The sequence below is a fragment of the Chelon labrosus genome (genome assembly GCF_963514085.1).
Source record: "Chelon labrosus genome assembly, chromosome: 1".
In the NCBI taxonomy this organism is placed as follows: Eukaryota; Metazoa; Chordata; class Actinopteri; order Mugiliformes; family Mugilidae; genus Chelon; species Chelon labrosus.
The window spans coordinates 36794876-36821788 of NC_140337.1; the positions used below are offsets into that span (position 1 = coordinate 36794876).

The 26913-nt window shown below is 41.6% G+C and overlaps 1 protein-coding gene across 1 annotated transcript in view; it reads right to left on the minus strand.

The window, feature by feature from the left end:
• The window catches only part of LOC311487731 (butyrophilin-like protein 2), a gene marked incomplete at its 5' end in the record, with an annotated part of 195517 nt that overhangs the window by 11905 nt on the left and 156699 nt on the right, over positions 1 to 26913 (minus strand). Inside the window, one exon of the mRNA XM_084544093.1 lies at positions 8460 to 8795. Within this exon, the coding sequence (XP_084400219.1) occupies positions 8460 to 8795 (336 nt within the window). The remainder of the gene's footprint in view (positions 1 to 8459; positions 8796 to 26913) is intronic.

Consider the following 26913-nt stretch of genomic DNA (forward strand, 5'->3'; position numbering starts at 1 on the left):
TGCTGTTCATCCTGGAGGCCGCTTTCAGGCTCTCACATCCACCCACTCCTCCTACCGCTAGACTACATTCCTCTACGGAATATTTCACGCCGACTGGTATCTTAATGCCGGCGGGAGAGGTTTCTAAAACCTGCGTCCCGATTGCCGGCCATGACGTCTGGCTCGGTACAACGCACCCTTTTGGTAGCTCCCTTTTACCCTCACTCGTGAACAAGACCCCGAGATACTTAAACTCCTCCACTTGAGGCAGGACCTCCTCCCCAACCTGGAGTGGGCAATCCACCCTTTTCCGACTGAGGACCATGGCCTCAGACTTGGAGGTGCTGATCTTCATCCCAGCCGCTTCACACTCGGCTGCGAATCGACCCAGCAGGAGCTGGAGGTCGTTGTTCGATGAAGCTAAGAGGACCACATCATCCGCGAAAAGCAGGGATGAGATCCTCCAATCACCGAACACGACACCCTCCCCCACCCGGCTGCGCCTAGAAATTCTGTCCATAAAAATTATGAACAGAACCGGTGACAAAGGGCAGCCCTGGCGGAGTCCAACCCTCACTGGGAACAGGTCCGACTTACTACCGGCTACACGGACCAAACTCACACTCCTTTGGTACAGGGACTGAATGGCCCTTAGTAAGGGGCCATCCACCCCATACTCCCAGAGCACCCCCCACAGGATGCCTCTGGGGACACGGTCGTAAGCCTTCTCCAGATCCACAAAACACATGTGGACTGGTTGGGCAAACTCCCATTTCCCCTCCAGCACCCTAGTGAGGGTAAAGAGCTGGTCCATGGTTGGTCCTATACCAAAGTATGGGCTCAAATTATATTAAAAAACTACCCTCATTTTGAAGAGTAAACAGCTGGTGCAGTTCTGGAAAACTGAAATAACCGATATTAAGCGAAATGGCCACGTCGAAATATTTCAAAGGCACGGGCTGCATGGCTACTCGAAAAAGCCCTCCACATGAAGAAGAAGATCCAACAGGTGACCCACCTCCCAGTCCTGAATGTCTGTTTACAGAAATTACTAAAGTGAGCAGCACATTGCAGAGCGTTGCTACAGATCTCTCAACTATTAAAGAAACGACAAAGGAGTTGAAAGCGACAGTGACGGCTATGCAAGAGAGTTTGGCGGAAGTAAAAACGCGCATTGAGCGCCTGGAGGAGACCTCAGAGCGGCTCCACGCTGATGGAGACAAGAGAAAGAAGCTAATGGATGTAATGTGGGATCGAATTCAAGCCCTGGAAAATCACAGCAAAAGGAACAATCTGAGGCTCATAGGCCTGAAAGAGACTTTTGGGACCAATGGGACATTACTGAGCTGTGTTCAGAAAATTTTGACGGAGGGGCTGGGGGTCTGGGCTGATGCCGAGTTTGAGATTGAGAGAGCACACCGGTTGCTCGCACCGATGCCAGACCCGGAGCGGCCCCCGATACCGGTGCTGATACGGTTCCTAAGACAGTCAGCGAGGGTCAAGGTGATAACGGCAAAAACGGGGCTTCATATGGGAAGGATGTCGACTGTCTGTATTCCCCGATATGACAAAAGAGCTGGCGGAGAAGAGGAACCTTCACCTCGGTGAAGCGCAAACTGCAGGAGCGGGAGGTGAAGTACACGCTGGCCTTCCCGGCCACACTGAGGTTCAAGTGGCGGGGGAAGAATATGAGTTTCACTACGGCAACGACCAGGGCAATGACTAAACACCCGACAAGGGAGACGAGTGGATATTTATGTTTGTATGGAAGAGCCACATACATGTTGAGAGGACGGGTGTCGGAGGAGAGGGACCCTTCTGGCAGTTGCCACGGACGGAGGACTACAGGCGGGAGGAGCGGTGACCCACGGACCAGATAAGGTTTTATTTTGGTTTTTCATTTTAAAGCTGCACATGTCAGCTACAGGACTGTCAGACTTTTTCTGGCTTGAATTTATGTTTTGGACTTTGGTTATGTTTTTTCTTTTTTTCGTATTCTGTACCGGAAATGTTCTTTTCCCAGGTTAAATGTTAGTGTTCATACTTCAGAGTACAGGGTTTTAAAGCATGAGAACACAGGAGGCATAGACATCCAGATGAACAGTGCTTCAAACAGGAACAGTGAAGTAGACATGAATATGGAGGGTCATTTGAACAAAGATGATTAAGAAATGTATTAAATACATGTCATGGAATATTAATGGAAGTGGAAATCCAGTCAAAAGACGCAAAGTATTGTCATATTTAAAGACTAATAAGGCAGATATAGTTTTCATACAGGAAACCCATCTTGTTGAGGGTGAGGCATGTTTTTCACAGCTCACACTCAAGGTCACAAAATGGAGTTATGATTTTGGTTAACAAGGGGATACATTTTGTGTTGCTTTAAAGAGGTTAAAGATACAGAGGGAAGAATGATATGTGTCCAGGCATTAATAGAAGGTATGCAGGTGATATTGTGTAATATTTATGCACCTAACAAGGGATACCCACACTTCTTTCACGAAGTGAACAGGGTTTTAGGGGAGATGGATGGGCAAATAATACTCGCAGGAGACTTTAATCAAGTAATGGACCCTATTTTAGACAAAAGTCAGTTTAAAGGTCCACTGATGACTAAAGATAGGGAAGCAATTCATATGTTAAAAGATGACATGGTGCTTGTGGATATCTGGAGGCTTACTAACCCTCGGGTGAGGGAGTACACGTTTTTTTTCCCATTGTCATAAGTCACACTCCAGAATTGACTTCTTCTTAATTGCAAGCCCCTTAGTAAACAGTGTAGTTAGTTGTAGTATAAGAACTATTGCTATCACAGATCATGCAGCGGTGGAATTATGTATAAACACAGAATTGGACATGGGATTACAAGAGGACTAGATGGAGAATGAATACATCATTACTACAGGACAAAGGCTTTAGGACATTGTTGGGAGAGGATTTGAAATCTTTCTTTGAATTAAACATTGGCAGTACTAAGGAAATTCCAACAGTTTGGGAGGCCTCTAAAGCATATATAAGAGGGAAACTAATAGCTCGCTCGGCTCAAAAGAAAAAAGAGAGCCTAAACAGAATTAAAGAATTAGAAGGTGAAATTAAATTAAAGGAAAATTACTTAGCGGAACACTTCTCAGAACCACAATATCAGGAACTCTGTAAGCTTAAGTTTCAGCTGCATGAAATCTTTAACAAAAAAGTAGAATGTTCCTTATATAGATTAAAAACAAATTTTTATGAAGGTGGGGAAAAAAACTGGGAAAATATTAGCTAGACAAGTGAAAGAAAAAGACTCCTCAAATATAATCTCAGCTATCAAACAGGGAGATAAATTAGTAACCTCAACAAAAGATATAAATGAAACATTCCAACAGTATTACAAGAAATTATATACATTAACAGTATCCTGCGATGCCAATGAAATGAATTCATTCTTCTCTAACATTAATATGTCTAAGCTTAACCCTGATCACGCAAGGAAGTTAGAGTCACCTATAACTGTAGCAGAAATAAAGAAAGGTCTGTCATTAATGAACACTGGGAAATCACCATGTTATGACGGATTTTCTGTGGAATATTATAAAGAATACCTAGACATCCTCGCCCCAGTCTTGGTGAAGGTGTATCAGGAGGCTTTTGAAAAAGGCCACTTGCCACCGACATTTAATGAAGCTTTAATATCTCTGATTCCAAAAAAAGACAGAGACATAACAGACCCATCTAACTGTAGACCTATTAGCCTGCTTAATCTGGACTTTAAGATATTGACAAAAGTGCTGGCTCTACGACTTCAACAAAGTTTACCCAATATTATACATCCCAACCAAGCAGGCTTCATGAAGAACAGGTCCTCATCGGACAACATGAGGAAATTAATACATCTAATGTGGCTTGCGCAATCCAAAAATGTGCCAATAGCTGCTATTTCCCAAGATGCCGAAAAGGCTTTTGACGAAGTGGAATGGAGTTTTCTCTTTTCTGCTTTGTCACATTTTGGGTTTGGTCCCTATTTTTCTCATTGGGTAAAGACATTATATAAAGAACCAAAAGCAGCAGTAATTACCAGTGGAGCTATATCACCCTTTTTCAGCCTGTCTAGAGGCACTCGCCAGGGCTGCTCTTTGAGCCCTCTATTGTTTATAATTTGTCTAGAAACACTGGCTGTTAGTATCAGGAACAATAGGAGAATTAAGGGAATAGAGGGCGGTGGACAGGAACATAAATTGTTGCTATATGCTGATGATGTTGTAGCTGTAGTGACAGACCCTGAGGCATCTTTACCACATTTGATGGATACTATTCAGTCCTACTCTAAACTGTCACGTTACATAATTAATTGGAATAAATCCGAGGCTATGCCTTTGACTTCCACATGCCACCGTTACATGGTGGAAAAACTTAAATTTAAGTGGGTACCTCAAGGCATGAAGTACCTTGGAATTAAACTCAGTCAAGACCTAGGAGAGATGCCTTCGTTAAACTTTAATCCAGTGTTGGAAAAAATGAAAACAAATTGGGAGAAGTGGCAAAAGATAAAACTTACTCTGTGGGGAAAAGTCAATATTATTAAAATGATAGTAGCTCCTCAATTTAATTACTTAGTAATGATGCTGCCAATCACAATACCGCCTGCCATTTTTAAGAAGTATGATGATGTAGTTAAACAGTTTTTATGGGATGGGAAAAGAGCAAGGATAAAACTAAACAAACTCTGTGCCCCCATGGAGAAAGGGGGCTTAGGTGTACCAGATCCAAGGTTATATGGGATATCTTTTGAAATGGCTAAATGAGCCAAATATTGGAAAATGACAGACAACAAGCTAGACTGGATGGAGATTGAGTTATGTTTACCATTTAGTCCAAAGGAGCAACTGTCTCAACAAAGTAATACAACAAATCCAGTTCTTGTTCACTCTAAGGAAGTGTGGGCCAAGGTACACAAAATGTATAAGCTGTCACAATATGTACAGTCTTATGCTTCATTATGGTTTAATCCTGCCATACATGTTGGTAAAACGTCAGTGTATTGGAGGCAGTGGCGTTCAAGTGGTATAAGTACTATAGGAGACTTATATAAAAATGGACAATTCATGTCTAATGAGGAATTGTCGTGTCAATTTAGACACGTAGGAAAACAGCATTTTTGGAGATACATACAAATTAGGGAAAAATTTAGAAACTGTAAAATTTCGAATTTGTAATTGTTCAGAAAATTATATTTTGGAATATTTGAATGCGCCACAGGAACGCTGCACGGCCTCACAATTTTATAAACTAACAAACTATTCAGTAAGTGGTGAGTCCTCTAATGTGAAATTGTTACGGCAGCAAGACTTGAGAATAAACTTTACCCAGGAGAAATGGCTGGGTATACTAGCAGACTATGTAAAGTATGTAAGGGAGGCAAGAGGGAAGTTCACGCAATGTAAGATCGTACACAGATACTATCATACCCCTGTGAGATTACATAGAATGAAACTGATGAATGATAATATGTGTTGGAAGTGTAAAACAGTGGGAGGAACTTTTCTTCACTGTTAATGGGAATGTGCATTAATGAGTCCATTTTGGGTTAAAGTCGTGGACTTCTTGAGTAACTGGTCAGGCTCAGTGATTCCCCTGACTCCTGCTGTATGTTTATTAGGGGGCAGATCACAAATACTGAATATATCAAAAAGAACCTTTTCTGTGATTATGGTGGGCTTGGTCACAGCTTCCAGAGTTATCTTAAGACACTGGAAAACCCCTGTACCTCCTAATATGAAAGACTGCTTTAATGCAATGGTGGAGACTGCATCTTATGAATCTATGCTTCACAAACTGTCAGCTAACAAGGAGGATGGGATGACCTCTTGGGATCTTTTTTGGACCTACACGAGGACTAATGCAAACTCAGCCTAAGAAGCCAGAGACTTAATGTAGCACAGCTCCTTTTCTTTTTTCTGTGGACTGGATCCCCCCCCCCCCCCCCCCCCCCACCCCCCACATTTATTTACTTACTTTTCTTACTTGGTTCTCTTATTTTATTTTTCTAATTTTATTTTTCCTCTGTGACATGTCAGAATATGTTTATGCCAAGAATCTGAGATGTATGGCCAACCCTGTACTCACAAAAACTCAATAAAAATTTAAATGAGAAAAAAAAGAAAACTGTGTACAGAAAGAGAAACTGTGAGAAAACAGAGAGAGAGAGAGAGAGAGAGAGAGAGAGAGAGAGAGAGAGAGAGAGAACCTTTCACATTGAGCTCCACTAGTTTCTCCATCAGGATGTCTCCCTCCTTGTTGTAGACGGTGCAGGTGTAGGTGTTGGTGTCTCTCTCTGTGGGGTATTTCAGGGTCAGACTGAGGTCTCCAGTTTCCAGCAGGTCTTCATTCATCTTCGTTCTGTTTCTGTAAATCTTCTTCTGGTCTTCAAGCTGGTCAGAGCCGTTCTCATACACATGGACTACTTCATCTTCATCATCCGTCCACTCCACTTTAGCGTCTTCAGGCAGGTGAGGTGTGGTTTTCCAGGTCAGCTGGACAGACTCCACCCCTGAATCCATCTCCACCTGGTAGACTGAGAGGACAACAAATCCCATCATCAGCTGTAGAGACAGCAGCAGCAGCTCTGAGCACATTGAAGAGAAATATTTGGAGTGAAACATGTTTGACTGGTTCCAGTCTGAAATATGTCCCATTCTCCATTGAACAGAGACAAGTTAAGAAGTGTAAACTACTGATGTATTAAATGTTAAATGTTCAACTATCTATTTATGAAGTGAATGAATGATTTCAGAACATTTCCCTGTGTCTTCATCAGGTTCATTCCTTTTCATTCTTATTTCCCAGCACCAGCAGCAGATTGTCTCTCTTGTCTTCTGGCTCATGTATGGTCGAGGGCCTTCTTACCCAAGAACAAACAGGAGCTCTCTAAGTATTCATTAATGACACTAAAGTTCTTCAGTTGTGTGTAGCATCAGTTTAGGATCTAATCTGTGCTGATGAATGATTCATGCAAACAATGATCTTCAGTTCTCATCCTGAACTTGACAAGAACATCATTTATCAGAAGAGGAATCCCACCAAGCTGCTGTCATTGGCACATTTTATTACCAATGACAGCTAAAAGACACCTCCCCTCTAGGACATGCTGGACCTCCAGAGAAGCTGGAGTGAAGTTCCTGGAGAACAGGAGACCCACTCCTCCACTGATTGCTGTGTGGTGACTAGAAACCACCTCCCCCTCCCATCCTCTGTTCCAGTCTACCTCATTGTTTGCATCACTGTGTGTTTCTTGTAGAAAAAGAACATCCATGTGTTTGATTCTAGCTGATTCATATATAACAGCTCTCTTCTTAGCATCTCTGGCCCCATTTACATTCAGACTCCCCACTCTAAAAGAAGCCGTACAGACTGAGGAATAAAAGAACAAACAATAACTGAGGTCAAATGCAACAAAGAGCCTTTTCCATCATCACTGCTGAAGTGTTGTCTCTTAACTTTAAGCTCTAGTTTCCTCAGCCTGAAGACTTCCTGATCAGTTAAAGCTGATTCTTCTCTGTTCCTCATGTGGAACCTGGCTGAGGTGTAAAAACCTTCCAGATCAGGAAAATAATCCTCCACTTTAACTCCTTTCATGTTCTTTGTTTCCTGGAGGAAGGACTTGACCATTGTGGCTGTGTAAGCCTTTCTTTCCTGACTGCTCCCCCCCCCCTTTAAGAAGGGACAGATGACTGCTGTCAGACTCACAGTCTTCCTCAGCAGCACTGCTGTCTGTCTGCTCCTGCTTCTTCTCTGTGTCTGTCTGCTCTCACTCCTCTTGATTTTGCTTCAGCACACGTGTTTTTAGTTTCAGTCCTTGGTTTACGTGGAGTACATTTGTATTCTGATTCTGCTTCCACCATCTCAGCCTCTTCGACCTGCTCACACCATGCTCTGCTCACTTCACCTGCACCTACCTGTGTTTCACATAGCTCACCTGTCTCTCCCACCTGTGTCACACTCAAACCATTTCCACCATTCACAGTGTTTTCACCACTGATCTCACTTTCCTCAAGGTCATCTTCACCACTTACACCAACATCTTCCTCCTGTGAGTCCCTCCTCTCCCTCAACCTGTACACTGTCCTCACCAGCAGCGCCGTCCAGGCCGTCCTGCTGACCAGCACCATCCCGCCCTGACCCCACAGCTCCTCATCCTGGTTGTTCAGGATCATGTAGAGCTGTCTCCTGTGAGACACCACATGCTGAGACAATGGAGACTTACAGCCAGAGAGGATCTTTTTAAGAGGAGACACAACTTTTCCATGTCTAGATAACTCTCTGCTTAGGAACTCATCAGTGATAAAGGGGGGGACATTAGACACAATGACCTTTGTTGTGGACAGCGTCAACGGTTGCACCGACACAAACAGATCACTGACGGAGAGAGAGAGGATGAAAATAATAAAGACCGAATGAAAGAAAAGACAAAGAAAGAAAGAGGGAGAAAAAAAACAAACCTCTGACATTGAGCTTCACTTGTTTCTTCATCAGGATGTCTCCCTTCTTGTTGTAGACGGTGCAGGTGTAGGTCTTGAGGTCATTGTATGTGGGGTATTTCAGGGTCAGACTGAGGTCTCCAGTTTCCAGCAGGTCTTCATTCATCTTCGTTCTGTTTCTGTAAATCTGGTTCTGGTCTTCAAGATGGTCAGAGCCGTTCTGATACACATGGACCTTCCTGGTAAGCAAAGTATTTTCTGTTGTCCACTCCACTTTAGCGTCTTCAGGCAGGTGAGCTGTGGTTTTCCAGGTCAGCTGGACAGACTCCACCCCTGAATCCACCTCCACCTGGGGGACTGAGAGGACAACAAATCCCATCATCAGCTGTAGAGACAGCAGCAGCAGCTCTGAGCACATTGAAGAGAAATATTTAGAGTGAAACATGTTTGACTGGTTCCAGTCTGAAATATGTCCCATTCTCCATTGAAGAGAGACCAGTTAAGAAGTGTAAACTACTGATGTATTAAATGTTAAATGTTCAACTATCTATTTATGAAGTGAATGAATGATTTCAGAACATTTCCCTGTGTCTTCATCAGGTTCATTCCTTTTCATTCTTATTTCCCAGCACCAGCAGCAGATTGTCTTTCTTGTCTTCTGGCTCATGTATGGTCGAGGGCCTTCTTACCCAAGAACAAACAGGAGCTCTCTAATTATTCATTAATGACACTAAAGTTCTTCAGTTGTGTTCACCATCACGTTACCAGTATCAACTGGTACGCTGGTAAACAGTTTATAGATTCACTGTAAAGTGTAATAAACACAAAGACAGACTTCACTTCTGTGTTGGTTCACCTGGTTCAGCAGAATTTATTGACATGTGAGTCTTTAACACCAAACATTATAAATGTATCTGGTTCCAAACATCATATTCTGTGCCATCTTCTACTCTGGTGGAACACGGCAACACCCCAGACTTCAACTACATGCAACATGGTCACTTTCCTCACAAACATCTTTTTGTTTTCTCTTTATCAACAGTGCATAACGTCACATTTACGCTCATTCATCAAGTTATTTTGACGTGGATTATTCACCTTATTTACCTGTAAGGTGAATAAAACAAAAAGACAGACTTCACTTCTGTGTTCGTTCACCTCGTTCAGCAGAATGAGGGAAAACGAAACGCAGCGGTGAAGTCGCCAAGCAACTGCTGCAAGATGTTGTAACCAAGCATTCAGCCACATAAGTGATGATGATTGGCTAAGGTAGGGTAAGATTTCATCAGTGTTGGGTATAGTTACTTTGGAGAGTAGTTAGTTAGGTTACTACGTTCAATTAAAAGTAATGCGTTACGTTACAGCGTTACCTATGAGTAACAGTAACACGTTAGAGTACTCCTGCGTTACCAAACATCAAAAGCCATTAGCAGCTCCTCACACATGCTGCAACTCAACAACACACAGCCTCCTTTAAATGCACCGAGAAGTCCTGACAATGAATAACGTCATTCATCCAACCAGATTAACTCTGCAGGAGAACAATACCAGGGTGATAGAGGGGTTCTTCTTTAATACAAGATGTTTTTTTAAATTGGAAGTGGATTTTTTTGTGGTCGACAGAAGCTTTTCACCAACACAGAGTGAGCATGTTACCATTATGTTGTTCTTGTCCTTTTCGCTGGCGAATTGAAAATAATGTGCGTACTTCCACGATTCAAAAGCTGTCCTCTCTGCCATCAACACTCACGCACACACACACACACACACACACACACACACACACACACAGGTAACGTAGGTCAGCAGGGGACAGACGCATCATCACAGCGCTGCTCGTCTGCTGACACATCCTCAGGTGGCACAGTACTGTCTGACAAGAAGCAGCTGTAGTCGGAATTTTTCTTTCCTTATCCAGAGAAATTCTTAAAGTAACGGATTACTTTAAAAAAAATAACAAAGTTACTGATTACTTAACGCACGAAACTAACGCGTTGCGTTACAAGTTACACGAAAAAAGTAATTAGAGTACTCTAACGCGTTACTTTGTAACGTGTTACCCACAACACTGGATTTCATGGTAAGCCAATCAGGGGCAGGGCAGTGTTCGGTTGGGCGTGTCTAAGCTCGTTAGGGTCCGGTTGTCATGGCCACCAGGGCCAGCTGCTGCTGAAGTCTCCTTCTGACTCTCACCTCTGCCTGAGTGAGAGGGAGGTCCAAAAAAACTGGACCCTAGGATTAGGGGTCCCAACTAATGCTCATAAATCAGAAACTACAAGTCCTGTCGAGAAAACAAAGACATTCTGAGCGTCAGCCGCTTGTCCTCTACGATTTAGTGTCATTCCCACGCGCGAACTATGAAAATTGTGGCCTCAATCGATTGAGAAACGTAAGGAGGCAAAGGTATTCTCGACGAAAAATCGCTCTCACTTTTCACATACACATGGGGAAAAATTTGAAAAGTGGTCGGTGCACTCCTCGCTCGGAGGAACCTACAGTCCAAACCGTAGGACATACAGAAATCAGACCCACACCATCTGAAAGCCAACAAAAATCCCTACGTTTTTATGTATTTTTCATCTCTGTACCTCAAAAACTGTGGCCACCCCATAAGATTGAACACTTTTTTTTCTTCAGAATTTCAAAGAATCTCTGAAGTTAGAGTGAGAGTTAGAGTGCGGCCATAAGGATCCATTATAAACCAGAAGTTTTTAAGATTTTTCAAAAATTTCATCAAAACATAAACTGTGACCCTGACCAAACCGTAAAAGGTATCCAAACACTGTTTTCAGGAAAATAAAGCTACACTTCCCGTGCCTCGTACAAACTTACAAACAGTCATTTTTCTACTCAGAAGCACAGCCGAGTAATTGCTCAGCAAAGTGAAGGAGGGCATTTTGGAATGCTGGTGATGTTTTCAGTCTTCTCCATTCATTTCAATGGGACTAAACGTCCGTATTTTTCCTGATTATTCCCACACCGTTGGAAGAATCCCTTAGAAAAGTCATGTTTTAGGAACCGGTACCACACACGAAGTCTTCTAAATCTGAGGTAGCACTCTCAGCTCAAGGCTCAGGTTGAAGACATGCTCCATAACTCCACACAGTTCATCTGCACAGGACTTAAGGAGCCTGGAGCTGATACCATCCGGTCCAGATGCTTTCCTTGGTTTTATCTTCCTCAGCTCTTTTCTCTCCTGGGGCCTCATGTATGAAGGGTGCGTGCAGACAAAAAAACGTTCCATACGTACTCGCTCACAGAAAAGTGACACATGCTGAAGTGTCTTTGAGCAAGACACTGAACCCCCAGTTGCTCCCAGTGGTGTGTGAATGTGTGAGTGAATGGGTAGATGTGTCTGTGACTGTAAAGCGCTCTGAGTACCAATAGGTAGAAAAGCTCTACATAAAATCAAGGCCATTTACCTTTTACCATCAAGAGTGAAATGACCGTGAACTTGTCCGTTCCTTCACCAACGTCATGTCTGGCGTACGCTGGCTTCTACAGCTGTTGATCCTCTGGAGACACTTAGAGGTGATGCTGGGAAACTGTCATCAATGTGAAAACTATTAGTCTGACCGGTCGACCCTGAGCAGAGCCATGCCAGCCGTGTGGGACGGAGTTATCCTCATGTCAGCCAGGTATATCAAATACCCACAATGCATCTGAACAGGTCAACATTAAAGAGCTGGTTTCTGAATGTAATCAGAGCTATGGACTGGACACACACTGATATAAAAGAACCATCACATGATGAAACATGTTCATTCATCAATGTTCAGATCATATGTGATATTAACCAACATGGTGGAGGACAGCTGTCAAAGAGGACATGTTTGTCTCCACTCCAGTGAGTAGCGTCTCCAGGTCTCTTTCTGTGAAGTTCTTCTTTTTCCCGTCTTACCCTTAGCAAAAAGAAGTTTATTCAAGTGTACTAGAAGTATACTTATTTTATACTAAAATTGAGGTAGTATACTTGAAGTTTACTTTTTATATACTTTATTTCATATACTTAAGAATAGTATAGTGAAGTATACTTGGCTGATACTGAAAAGTATAAAGAAAAGTGTAAGACTAAGTATATATATACTAAGACTTACACTTATACTTTAAGACTAAAGCTTATACTTGTACTTTGGTATACTTTTTACTACTTTCTGCCACAAAGTACTAATACTTACTATAGCTTAGTCCAAGTACAGAATAAGATCAAGTCATTGACTTGTGCATATATTTAATTTAGCAGAATAAAAATGTTTTTCCACTACACAATTTATTTGTGGTATTACCCCTTTTAGAAACTTACATGTTTAAGATCATATAGTGCTGGACTTCAGAAGTTTACAGTAAATGGTATGTGTGTTCACTGACATTATCTTTATGTACCTTAAAAACATACACAACAACAGAAACATTGACTTGACTTTATTGATCAAGTTCTAGTCCCTTTCATAAGAGTTTGGCAATGGTGTTAAGTACACAGCATCATCCGTTTCAACAAGAACACATTTAGTTTTAATCATGTCAGGCCACACAGCATTAACAGTTTTGTTTTGTTTTATTCTCATATATAAAGTACTTTGTTCTGTGAATCTTTACATACACAGGCCTGTCTGATTCTGTAAGTACCTCAACTAAAACACAACATAGTTTGCCAAAGTCATTAATTAAACTTAATGTGTCATCTTTCAAGCATACAGTACTGTTGTATCTCTTCTTTAGTCTGAAATGTCCACGTCCAGTTTGCTTGTGGTAGGGTTCTCAGTGTTGACTTCATCATCATCATCTTCTTCACTGTTGGAAGTGTTACTCGGTTGTTTTTCTGTGTTGATTTGGTTATCTTTATTATCATTCTACATGTGAACCAAGGAAAGAGAATGAAAAATGTAGTTAATAAAACGATTAACTGAAATTGTGCAGGTGGTTTACTGTAGCCTTTGCTTTGTACTGACAATGTTGTCATTCGTCTACACTTAGACTAGAGGATAGGTCAAAATGTACCACAATTAAGATAAACTGTCTGTTAGATGGTATGAATGCACTCAACTATTACAGCAAACCTCTAACTACATGTACAGTAAACTACATGTGTGCACTGCTGACACTTTTTGAGGGTGTCACTGGAAGCCCTCTGATGAATATTATATAAATCAGTGACGTGGCATATGACATGTGGTAATGATTATAGCTATCAGAGGAGCTGACAGCACAGTTTAGGGAAGATTCTTAAAATTCAATCAAGCAGGATAAGAAAGTTACCAAGATACATGGGGGAATGTTTCCTGGCAACAGAAGATGTCCTGACATATTTCAAGATTGGATGTGTGTAATAACTTGGACAAACTGTGTCATTGTGTATTTACCTGTTGAAAGGCAGTATCCAAAAGCCTAGGTGTGGGGGAGCTCCTACTGTTGACATCATCTCTAACTTCTCTGTGGGAAACAATAGGTCGACTCATGTCATCTTGTGTGTTGTCCTGTAGTTCTGTCCTGCCCTGGAAAGGTGGGGTGTTCAAATATGAATGTCAATTATTACTCAAGTCATTTCATTCCCCATGGGTATACTGAGTGCATTTTTAACATAAAATAATCCCAACATTTTTTGGGAAGATGCCTCCAAATGAGACTGTACATAGTGCATGGGTAGCAATTACCTTTGAAAATAAAACCAGATTCAACATTTCGCCTTAAATTGTAAATATTTGTACAATATATATATATTTTCAAAACTAGGTACAAATTGATGAATTCAATCAAAGTTGCTCAACTAAATGTATTACAAATTAATGCAACTAGTAATTTATATACAGTAGTCCCCAAATAAACTAAAATAAAACATTACATTTTAGTCTGACCTTTTCAACTGATGATGATTTACATATCAAACCAGTTCAACATATGCAACTGGAAACGGTAATTTAATATAAAGCTAGACACATGGTAACTTGGAGCTAACCTCACATCACCAGCAGCCTGTGGAAAGTAATGGAATGGAATAGTCTACCAACTGTGTTGAACATAAAGCTCTGCTGCACTGTAAGCAGCAAGCTAGCTGCTGTGTTCTGATCTTAGACATCATGAAATCATAACAGTCTTAATTCATTATCTGTTACTTACTTTTACTTTCCATCTGTACTTGGTAGTCCTTGGAATCTCTGCTGTGTAATCCTCCAAATGTCTTTTATAAGGTCTACGACGTTTCTCCATGTTAGCTCTAATGAGCTAATTCAGAAGCTTCTCCAGCTCTCGCTGTCACAGTAGGCGCGTTCGACTTCATGCAGATCTGAGCAGATCTGACTTGACGTGATGCATGCTGGGTAGAACAAGTTCATTTTAACCAATCATATTCGAGATCTATGAGCATGACAACCCAGCATGCATCACGTCAAGTCAGACTCAGACAGATCTGCATCAAGTCGAACCAGTGGCGGAGCTAGACTTTTATCCTTGGGGTGGCCAGGGGGTGGCCAAGGCTATTTCAGGGGGTCCACAGACTATAACAATGAATTTGTTTCTTGACTTATCAATTGCAATCGGAGTGTCAAATGTTGAAATGTACATACTAAGCACACAGGAGATCAGATTTGTGTATATATAATTTGCAGTTTATTAACAATGCAGAAAATGTAAAACACAACTTGGCAACAATTTTTCAATAATTAATTAATAATAACTAATTTTTACAAAAATGGTGAAAATGCACCAACACATTCATAGTTACTCACACAAACATCTCTCTCTGTCTCTCTCCATCCCTCTCCAATATATCATTCTCCGCTAGTTTCATTCCTCTAGAATCATTGGAGAAACACGTAAATATAAATAGCGACCCAAATTAATTAAACGTAGACGTTAGCGGCTGTTGGAAGCTAGACGCCATGAGATGTAAGTTAACGTTAACGTTTGCTTGATGCCGTGGCTCTCTGCTTGTAGCAAAAAACAAAACAAACTTCTATCTACAAAAGTTATTTTAAACAGTGACTCATTAGGACACCACCGTAAAACTTACTTTACGACAAGGATTTCTCTGTCCATGAAGGATATCCTTCTTCTCCTTCTTTTTCTTTGTCACTTCGTTGATCTCCGGTAACAGGCAACGATAACCGACTCCAGTTCAAATCTTCCTCTTCTTCAGTGGCGATTCTTCTTCTTCTCCTAATGAAGGTGGCTCGCAACGCTTTGTGGTATATAGCGCCAACTACTGTACAGGAGGGACTTAGCAGTCAATAGGCTTCACTGATTTAAAAATGCAACTGGCTCCTTCCGACAAGAAGTGCGGTGCGCCGGTGCCGCGATATGTCAATCATCTGGGGTGGCATCTGGGGGGTCCAATCAGATTTCAGGGGGGTCCAGTGCTACCCCGGCCTCCCCTCTAGCTCCGCCACTGAGTCGAACGCGCCTAGTGTCGCGCACATAAACTGTACGGTCGCGCGTTGCACTTCCGGTCCATGTTCCCGCCTCCCTACCTGGCAGCCAATGGGAGCCTAGTTTCAAACTGGCGTCCACCGCTGCAGGTAACGATCTTGTTCTCCAAAGAAAAAACAACGGTCCCGTTCTCAACAAGGAAAGAAGGAGAAAACGACATGGAGGTGAAGTGGGACATTAAAGGCAGAGAAAAGTCAGATGGTCCAGCCTTTTTCCCAGCAAAGGTTTTAATGTTTGGTGGTAAGTTGTTGCATTTTATTTCTTCCCAGTTACCTTGATAGCATTGATTTAATCTGTCACTTTGTCATAGCCCAGCTGTTTGCACGTGACGTCACCGCCGGCATGCTGCCCATTGTTTTCCATCAGTTACCACTCTGTCATATTCAGTCTAGATCAGGGATGGACAACTGGCGGCCCGGGGACACACACGGCCCGCGACCTCACTCGAAGTGGCCTTTAGATTAATTAGTGATGCAGTGCTACGCAATGCAAACTATTGACCCCCTCATAGCAAAGCTATGGGGGCCAATAGTTTGCAGTGCGAAGCACTGCAAACTATTGTTCTTCACTACGTTTTTTCTTCTTATTATTATTATTAGTGATGCAGTGCTACGCAATGCAAACTATTGACCCTCATAGCAAAGCTATGGGAGTCAATAGTTTGCAGTGCGAAGCACTGCAAACTATTGTTCTTCACTACGTTTTTTCTTCTTATTATTATTATTAAACTTTTTCCTACGCATTTTCGAAACCTTTCAACTCAAATACCGTTCGTCGCACACAGACACAAAATACATCAAAACGTGCGTCTCGATCGGACTCGGTGTGCTTCTATACAGTTCTTTCAAACAAGATTTTTTCGCGACGTAGTCGCGAAAAAACTGCGACAAATTTCCCAATTGAAATGAATGGAGAAGCCCGAAAAAAAAACAATTTCAACAGACATTTTCAACAATGAACTGCTCTGGCATACTTTAACCGAGAGACTTCATTTCAACTTTAAAACGTAGGTACTCTTGCCTTCTCTTCAGAGATTCACTTCACTTGTCGGCAACTTTTACCGTTTTTAAACTATGAAGCCTCAGAGTTGTGTAGGTTTTTACTCAAATTTCAGGGTTTATAATGGGTGTGTATTGCGCGGAATGTTTGTGCTAGAGTGGATGACATCATCAGCTAGAGTGAGGAGGGGAGAAGAAAGTTAGTCAAAAAACTGCACAGAAACTGCTCCCGTGGCCACAAATTTCACACGACAGACATAATTTATACATAGAAACGTAGGAAAATGTGTCTTCTCACTCAAATTCGTCTGCTAAAGCTGTAAGTCTTATAGTTTTGGCGTCAGACACAAAGATGCGCCAGCAACACCCATCCACAGCTCCATAGACTGCCATGTTAAAAAGGCAGGGAAATTTCTGGAGGAAAGCAGACGTAACCTTTCTTTGAATCGCTTGAAACAGGTCACATTTCTTCATTTTACCCACAAATTACATATCTAGACGTTCAGGAAAGCCTCAAGATGCCCAAAGTTAAGTCGGTTCAATGTTTGGAAATACGGTTTGGCCACAAGTCCTTCCTGTTCGAGGCGATATTTCAGCATTTTCTCTCTCTCTCCCCGTCTTCCAACTGACATTCTAACAGGAGCAGTTGACCCTGGTAGCCATGACAACCAGACCCCAACCAGCTTACACACGTTCACACACGCAGCTGCAGGGGACGAGAGGCGGGAAAAGAGCTCTCAGTGGAAAACATGATCTGCCAAAACATTAAAACCCCCCAAACCATTACTGCAGTACTGTAGGGGGTCAGAACCTGACATTATGACCTTTTCCTTTATTTTAAACACAAATTATATCTGGCTGCTTTGCTGAAACTCCTGACACAACATCCCTGACCCGTTTCCTTCATCTTATTAGGTCAGTGAATAGCTAAACTGCTAACAGACGCTAACGAGTAGCCGCCCAGTGATTTAGCCGACGACTAGCCTTCCAGCATAGCTCATGTATGTTAGCAAGCTAGCGGAGCTAACGGAGCTAGCTAGCCGCTACCTTAACGCCGCGGACTCAACCGCGGAGTTAGCCTCGAGCTAACCGCTAGCTAACCGCTAGCTAACCGGGATTTAACCGCGGACCCGCGGGAGTTAAACACGAATTAGCCGCGGCAGTTAGCCGTGAGCTAACGCGGAGGCTAGTGGGGTTAGCCGCCGGCTAATTCGCCGCCTTGCTAGCGTGCTTATCACAGTAATAATGTTGAAGTTTTACAATTTAAAGGGAAGATATTTTTAAATTAAACTGTGTCAAACTGAAAAATATATTATTCCACCACATAAAGTAGGAAACATTTATGGCTTGCAACAACATTAATGACAGTATATATATATAATTGGAGTAATTTAATATAATATGTTTTTAATTAAATAAATAATGAGCTGTTGAACACTCATAAGAGTTATATTAAGTATGTTACATAACATTATTTGACATGTCTATTTGTCTGCCTATAGTTTTCCTCCAGCTGATCCAGACAGACTGCAGTGATGTCCAACATGAGACAAAGAGCTGGACTCGCAGGACAATTTGAAGGTCTTCACTTCATCGCTGATTCCTTGTTACAGCCTGGATGTGTTAAGTTTAATATTATTGTTTATCTAACTGTAAAACTGTGCCGTAAACTGTTAAACTATTGCTCAGGTAGGAGTAATGAGTTTTATTGTTAAAATTATTATGATTAACGATCAATTGTTACGATTTGCTCGTTCTTTGTCTGGGGATCCTAGTGAGATCCCTCCCACTCTCTTCCTTATTTGATGCTGGCTTTCAGGTGGAGCTGGGAGGGGTCTGCTGCCTGTACCTGCCCTTCAGTTTGTAGAAGGCGAAGCATAAAGGACGACCCTTCTCAGTGTCTCTCTCTCTCAGCCAGGCCTACTGCATCCTCCTCATCCTGTTTGGTTTGTTGTACCCTGCATGACATCAAACTCACACCCATCCAGTCAGAAGGAACCAGGCCTTAAATGACTATTTGAGTTGTGCTTTTTGTTATAGCTGCTGCTCATGGTAGTAAAGACATGCTACTTAGTAAAGACATTCGCGACGTAAGTCGCGAATACTTTCATACCTGTCTTGACGTGACCATTACTTTTTGTAGTCAAACATGAAATTATTTGCAACGTAAGTCGCAAATATTTTCACCAGGATTATATTATGACTATATGAACAGGTGATCATTAAAGCATCATAGCATCTTAGTATAATTGCATTGTAGCATCTTAGCATCGTAGCAACATAGTATCTTAGCTTTGTAGCATCTTAGTATCATAGCATCTTAGTATCTTAGCATCATAGCATTGTAGTAGCATCTTGGCATAGTAGCATCATCATAGCATCGTAGCATCGTACTGTCGCAGCAATATAGCATGGTATCGCAGACTGCTGCGGCCACTGCATCACTCTCGCGATTTCCCGCAGGGGAATTGTCTAGTTATTATTATTAGTGATGCAGTGCTACGCAATGCAAACTATTGACCCTCATAGCAAAGCTATGGGAGTCAATAGTTTGCAGTGCGAAGCACTGCAAACTATTGTTCTTCACTACGTTTTTTCTTCTTATTATTATTAAACTTTTTCCTACGGATTTTCGAAACTTTTCAACTCAAATACCGTTCGTCGCACACAGACACAAAATACATCAAAACGTGCGTCTCGATCGGACTCGGTGTGCTTCTATACAGTTCTTCCAAACAAGATTTTTTCGCGACGTAGTCGCGAAAAAACTGCGATAAATTTCCCATTGAAATGAATGGAGAAGCCCGAAAAAAGCGGCAACATTCCAAAATTTACAGCTTGGCTTTGTCGAGTGATTACTCGGCCATGCTTTGTAGTAGAAACTTGCTTGGAAGTTTGTACGAGGCACGGGAAGTGTAGCTTTCTCTTCCTGAAAACGGGGTTTCGATACCTTTTACGGTTTGGTCAGGGTCGCTGTTTACGTTTTGGTGAAATTTGGGGAAAAAAATTAAAAATCAGCGTTTATAATGGGGCTCTATGGGCCCACTCTGACCGACACTCTAACTTCAGAGTTTCGGTGATATTCTGAAAAAAAAAGGTTCAATCTCACGTGGTGGCCACAGATTTTGAGGTACAGAGATAAAAAATACGTAAAAACGTAGGGATTTTTGTTGGCTTTCAGATGGTGTGGGTTTTATTTGTGTGGGACGTACGGTTTGGGCTGCAGGCTCCTCCGAGCGAGGAGTGCGCCGACCAGTTTTCGAATTTTTCCCCATGTGTGTGTATGTGGAAAGCGAGAGCGATTTTTCGACGATTTTTCACGTCGCATACTTTTTTTCTAAAACGACTACGGCCACAATTTTCGCAGTAGGCGCGTGGGAACAACACTAAATTGTAGAAAACCCTTGGCTGACGCTCACGATGTGTTTGTTTTCCCGATAGGACTTGTAGTTTTTGATTTATGAGCATTTGTTCGGAGGGCAAATCCTAGTTTGCACTTTCCCTCTGACTCAGGCAGAGGTGAGAGAGAGAAGGAGACTTCAGCGTCAGTTGACCCTGGTAGCCATGACAACCAGACCCCAACCAGCTTACACACGCAGCAGGAGGGGACGAAAGGCGTGGAAAAGAGCTCTCAGTGGAAAACATGATCTGCCAAAACATTAAAACCCCCCAAACCATTACTGCAGTACTGTAGGGGGCCACTGCTAACAGACGCTAACGACTAGCCGCCCAGTGATTTAGCCGACGACTAGCCTTCCAGCATAGCTCATGTATGTTAGCAAGCTAGCGGAGCTAACGGAGCTAGCTAGCCGCTACCTTAACGCCGCGGACTCAACCGCGGAGTTAGCCTCGAGCTAACCGCTAACTAACCGCTAGCTAACCGGGATTAAACCGCGGACCCGCGGGAGTTAAACACGAATTAGCCGCGGCAGTTCGCCGTGAGCTAACGCGGAGGCTAGTGGGGTTAGCCGCCGGCTAATTCGCCGCCTTGCTAGCGGGTGCTTATCACAGTAATAATGTTGAAGTTTTACAATTTAAAGGGAATTTTAAATTAAACTGTGTCAAACTGAAAAATATATTATTCCACCACATAAAGTAGGAAACATTTATGGCTTGCAACAACATTAATGACAGTATATATATATATATAATTGGAGTAATTTAATATAATATGATGTTTTTAATTAAATAAATAATGAGCTGTTGAACACTCATAAGAGTTATATTAAGTATGTTACATAACATTATTTGACATGTCTATTTGTCTGCCTATAGTTTTCCTCCAGCTGATCCAGACAGACTGCAGTGACGTCCAACATGAGACAAAGAACTGGACTCGCAGGACAATTTGAAGGTCTTCACTTCATCGCTGATTCCTTGTTACAGCCTGGATGTGTTAAGTTTAATATTATTGTTTATCTAACTGTAAGACTGTGCCGTAAACTGTTAAACTATTGCTCAGGTAGGAGTAATGAGTTTTATTGTTAAAATTATTATGATTAACGATCAATTGTTACGATTTGCTCGTTCTTTGTCTGGGGATCCTAGTGAGATCCCTCCCACTCTCTTCCTTATTTGATGCTGGCTTTCAGGTGGAGCTGGGAGGGGTCTGCCGCCTGTACCTGCCCTTCAGTTTGTAGAAGGGCGTAAAGGACGACCCTTCTCAGTGTCTCTCTCTCTCAGCCAGGCCTACTGCATCCTCCTCATCCTGTTTGGTTTGTTGTACCCTGCATGACATCAAACTCACACCCATCCAGTCAGAAGGAACCAGGCCTTAAATGACTATTTGAGTTGTGCTTTTTGTTATAGCTGCTGCTCATGGTAGTAAAGACATGCTACTTAGTAAAGACATAGCATCGTACTATCACAGCAATATAGCATGGTATCGCAGACTGCTGCGGCCACTGCATCACTCTCGCGATTTCCCGCAGGGGAATTGTCTAGTTATTATTAAACTTTTTCCTACGCATTTTCGAAACCTTTCAACTCAAATACCGTTCGTCGCACACAGGTCAAAATACATCAAAACGTGCGTCTCGATCGGACTCGGTGTGCTTCTATACAGTTCTTTCAAACAAGATTTTTTCGCGACGTAGTCGCGAAAAAACTGCGACAAATTTCACAATTGAAATGAATGGAGAAGCCCGAAAAAAATTAAAATTCAACAGACATTTTCAACAATGAACTGCTCTGGCATACTTTAACCGAGAGACTTCATTTAAACTTTAAAACGTAGGTACTCTTGCCTTCTCTTCAGAGATTCACTTCACTTGTCGACAACTTTTACCGTTTTTAAACTATGAAGCCTCAGAGTTGTGTAGGTTTTTACTCAAATTTCAGGGTTTATAATGGGTGTGTATTGCGCGGAATGTTTGTGCTAGAGTGGATGACATCATCAGCTAGAGTGAGGAGGGGAGAAGAAAGTTAGTCAAAAAACTGCACAGAAACTGCTCCCGTGGCCACAAATTTCACACGACAGACATAATTTATACATAGAAACGTAGGAAAATTTGTCTTCTCACTCAAATTCGTCTGCTAAAGCTGTAAGTCTTATAGTTTTGGCGTCAGACACAAAGATGCGCCAGCAACACCCACCCACAGCTCCATAGACTGCCATGTTAAAAAGGCAGGGAAATTTCTGGAGGAAAGCAGACGTAACCTTTCTTTGAATCGCTTTAATAGGTCACATTTCTTCATTTTACCCACAAACTGCATATGTAGACGTTCAGGAAAGCCTCAAGATGCCCAAAGTTAAGTCGGTTCAATGATTGGAAATACGGTTTGGCCACAAGTCCTTCCTGTTCGAGGCGATTTTTCAGCATTTTCTCTCTCTCTCCCCGTCTTCCAACTGACATTCGAACAGGAGCAGTTGACCCTGGTAGCCATGACAACCAGACCCCAACCAGCTTACACACGTTCACACACGCAGCTGCTGGGGACGAGAGGCGGGAAAAGAGCTCTCAGTGGAAAACATGATCTGCCAAAACATTAAAACCCCCCAAACCATTACTGCAGTACTGTAGGGGGCCAGAACCTGACATTATGACCTTTTCCTTTATTTTAAACACAAATTATATCTGGCTGCTTTGCTGAAACTCCTGACACAACATCCCTGACCCGTTTCCTTCATCTTATTAGGTCAGTGAATAGCTAAACTGCTAACAGACGCTAACGACTAGCCGCCCAGTGATTTAGCCGACGACTACCCTTCCAGCATAGCTCATGTATGTTAGCAAGCTAGCGGAGCTAACGGAGCTAGCTAGCCGCTACCTTAACGCCGCGGACTCAACCGCGGAGTTAGCCTCGAGCTAACCGCTAACTAACCGCTAGCTAACCGGGATTTAACCGCGGACCCGCGGGAGTTAAACACGAATTAGCCGCGGCAGTTCGCCGTGAGCTAACGCGGAGGCTAGTGGGGTTAGCCGCCGGCTAATTCGCCGCCTTGCTAGCGGGTGCTTATCACAGTAATAATGTTGAAGTTTTACAATTTCAAGGGAAGATATTTTTAAATTAAACTGTGTCAAACTGAAAAATATATTATTCCACCACATAAAGTAGGAAACATTTATGGCTTGCAACAACATTAATGACAGTATATATATAATTGGAGTAATTTAATATAATATGATGTTTTTAATTAAATAAATAATGAGCTGTTGAACACTCATAAGAGTTATATTAAGTATGTTACATAACATTATTTGACATGTCTGTTTGTCTGCCTATAGTTTTCCTCCAGCTGATCCAGACAGACTGCAGTGACGTCCAACATGAGACAAAGAGCTGGACTCGCAGGACAATTTGAAGGTCTTCACTTCATCGCTGATTCCTTGTTACAGCCTGGATGTGTTAAGTTTAATATTATTGTTTATCTAACTGTAAGACTGTGCCGTAAACTGTTAAACTATTGCTCAGGTAGGAGTAATGAGTTTTATTGTTAAAATTATTATGATTAACGATCAATTGTTACGATTTGCTCGTTCTTTGTCTGGGGATCCTAGTGAGATCCCTCCCACTCTCTTCCTTATTTGATGCTGGCTTTCAGGTGGAGCTGGGAGGGGTCTGCTGCCTGTACCTGCCCTTCAGTTTGTAGAAGGGCGTAAAGGACGACCATTTCTCAGTGTCTCTCTCTCTCAGCCAGGCCTACTGCATCCTCCTCATCCTGTTTGGTTTGTTGTACCCTGCATGACATCAAACTCACACCCATCCAGTCAGAAGGAACCAGGCCTTAAATGACTATTTGAGTTGTGCTTTTTGTTATAGCTGCTGCTCATGGTAGTAAAGACATGCTACTTAGTAAAGACATTCGCAACGTAAGTATACGAATACTTTCATACCTGTCTTGACCTGACCATTACTTTTTGTAGTCAAACATGAAATTATTTGCAACGTAAGTCGCAAATATTTTCACCAGGATTATATTATGACTATATGAACAGGTGATCATTAAAGCATCATAGCATCTTAGTATAATTGCATTGTAACATCTTAGCATCGTAGCAACATAGTATCTTAGCTTTGTAGCATCTTAGTATCATAGCATCTTAGTATCTTAGCATCATAGCATTGTAGTAGCATCTCGGCATAGTAGCATCATCATAGCATCGTAGCATCGTACTATCACAGCAATATAGCATGGTATCGCAGACTGCTGCGGCCACTGCATCACTCTCGCGATTTCCCGCAGGGGAATTGTCTAGTTTTTGATAATTATAAAAATGTGTCCTCTGCGGCACTGAATCAGTTGTAATGACACAGTTGGCCACTAGATGGCGCCTCTAATGCAGACGCCGCCTCGTGCTTCCACCGGGTCTTCTCTACCAGTGAAGAAGAGACGTTGAGCCGTGGCTAAGAGCGGAGAAAATCGTGTGTGTTTCAGGTGAAATGGGAAGATTATCTGTTCACAGAATTTAAAAGCAAACCTATGTGCTTCTGCTTAGAGACGTTATCTGCCTTGAAAGATTTCAATTTAAGTTGCCGCTACAACACGTTGCACAAAGTTAAATACGAGAAGTATACTGAAGCTGCAAGGGCTGCTATTGTAGCGGACCTTAAATCAAAAGTACACAAACAACAGCGACTTTTTACCAGTGCCCACTACTGATAGTGGTGAGGTAGAGTGGGTATACAGGGAAAATGTTCAACCCTTTCTTAGTGTAAAAAGTCACAAATAAGTTCTTGCAATTAATGTTTGATGTTCTGCAGGTTTCTGCCATCCTTGAAGAGGATGGTAATTTGTATGTTTTATTTTCATGAGCCCTTTGCACTAAAAAAAATAACTAAGTGGTTATTTTTGTTTGCTTCAATAAACACATGTGTGCGTGTATATATATATGTGTGGTTGTATACACACACACATACATACATACATACATACATACATACATACATACATACACAAACATATTTAAAATGGCAGTTTTATCATTTATCATATATATACATCATCGAGAGATCAGACTGGTCTACACTGTTGAAGCTACTCACTAGCCTAATAGACAGTGGAAAAACTTACTGCACTGCTGTTGAAGACTCGCTGCCTGCTAGTGTCTCTCTCCCTTTCCATCCTGTCTGTGCTGGGTTTCTAGTCGGTTGACTGTCCAGCTGGGAGATTGAGGCTTTGTGCTAGCTAGGCTACCCTTAGCAGAAAGTAGTATACTTGAAGTTCATTTTATTAAGTATACTTGAGTATAAGTATAGTAAGTATACTACAGACCATGTACTTGTAGTGTACTAGAAAGTATACTAATTTAATACTTCTTCCGGCTAAATTGGAACGTTTTAAGTATATAAAAGTATACTTCAAGTTTACTTATAAAAGTATACTTTAAGTATACTTTTATAAACTAAAATGTAGACTACAAGTATATAACTAGTACACTAGTAGTATATAGATGAGTGTACTTGTAGTGTACTTGAAAGTATACTAAGTTAATACTTCTTCCGGCTAAATTGGAACGTTTAAAGTATACTTTAAGTATACTTTTATAAACTAAAATGTGGACTAGAAGTATATACCTAGTGCACTAGCAGTATATAAATGAGTGTACTTGTGGTATACTTAGAGTATACTTTTATAAACTAAAAAATGAACTAGAAGTATATAACTAGTACAGTAGTAGCATATTGAAGAGTGTATTTGTGGTATACTTAAAGTATACTTTTATAAACTAAATACATACATACATACATACATACATACATACACAAACATATTTAAAATGGCAGTTTTATCATATATGGTTAAGTGTGCGGTCCAATGTGGCCCTCTGGTAGTGTTGATGAAAAATTGTGGCCCCCTCCATCATTTAAGTTGCCCATCCCTGGTCTAGCTGATTTAGGTGTGATGTATGTGCATTCCCTCTATAGAGTTTTTTTTCCTGATCGCATTTAAGTTCAGAAATATACCTGATAAACCATCCTTCATGCCTCTTTAACAAGTGTGTTAATTGTGGATGGTGAATAAAAATAACACTGAAGTAATGTTTTGTGTTTTTTCCCTCACAGTCCATGTCCAGGCCAAGTTCCCCGACACCACCATGCACGATGTGAGACCAATCAGAAGAAAGAAATGCAACAATATACAGGTCCTTCTCAAAAAATTAGCATATTGTGATAAAGTTCATTCTTTTCCATAATGTAATGATAAAAATTAAACTTTCATATATTTTAGATTCATTACACACAACTGAAGTAGTTCAAGCCTTTTATTGTTTTAATATTGATGATTTTGGTCAAGAAAAGTCAAGAAAAACGAAAAATCCCTATCTCAAAAAATTTGCATATTTCATCCGACCAATAAAAGAAAAGTGTTTTTAATACAAAAAAAGTCAACCTTCAAATAATTATGTTCAGTTATGCACTCAATACTTGGTCGGGAATCCTTTTGCAGAAATGACTGCTTCAATGCGGCGTGGCATGGAGGCAATCAGCCTGTGGCACTGCTGAGGTCTTATGGAGGCCCAGGATGCTTCGATAGCGGCCTTAAGCTCATCCAGAGTGTTGGGTCTTGCGTCTCTCAACTTTCTCTTCACAATATCCCACAGATTCTCTAT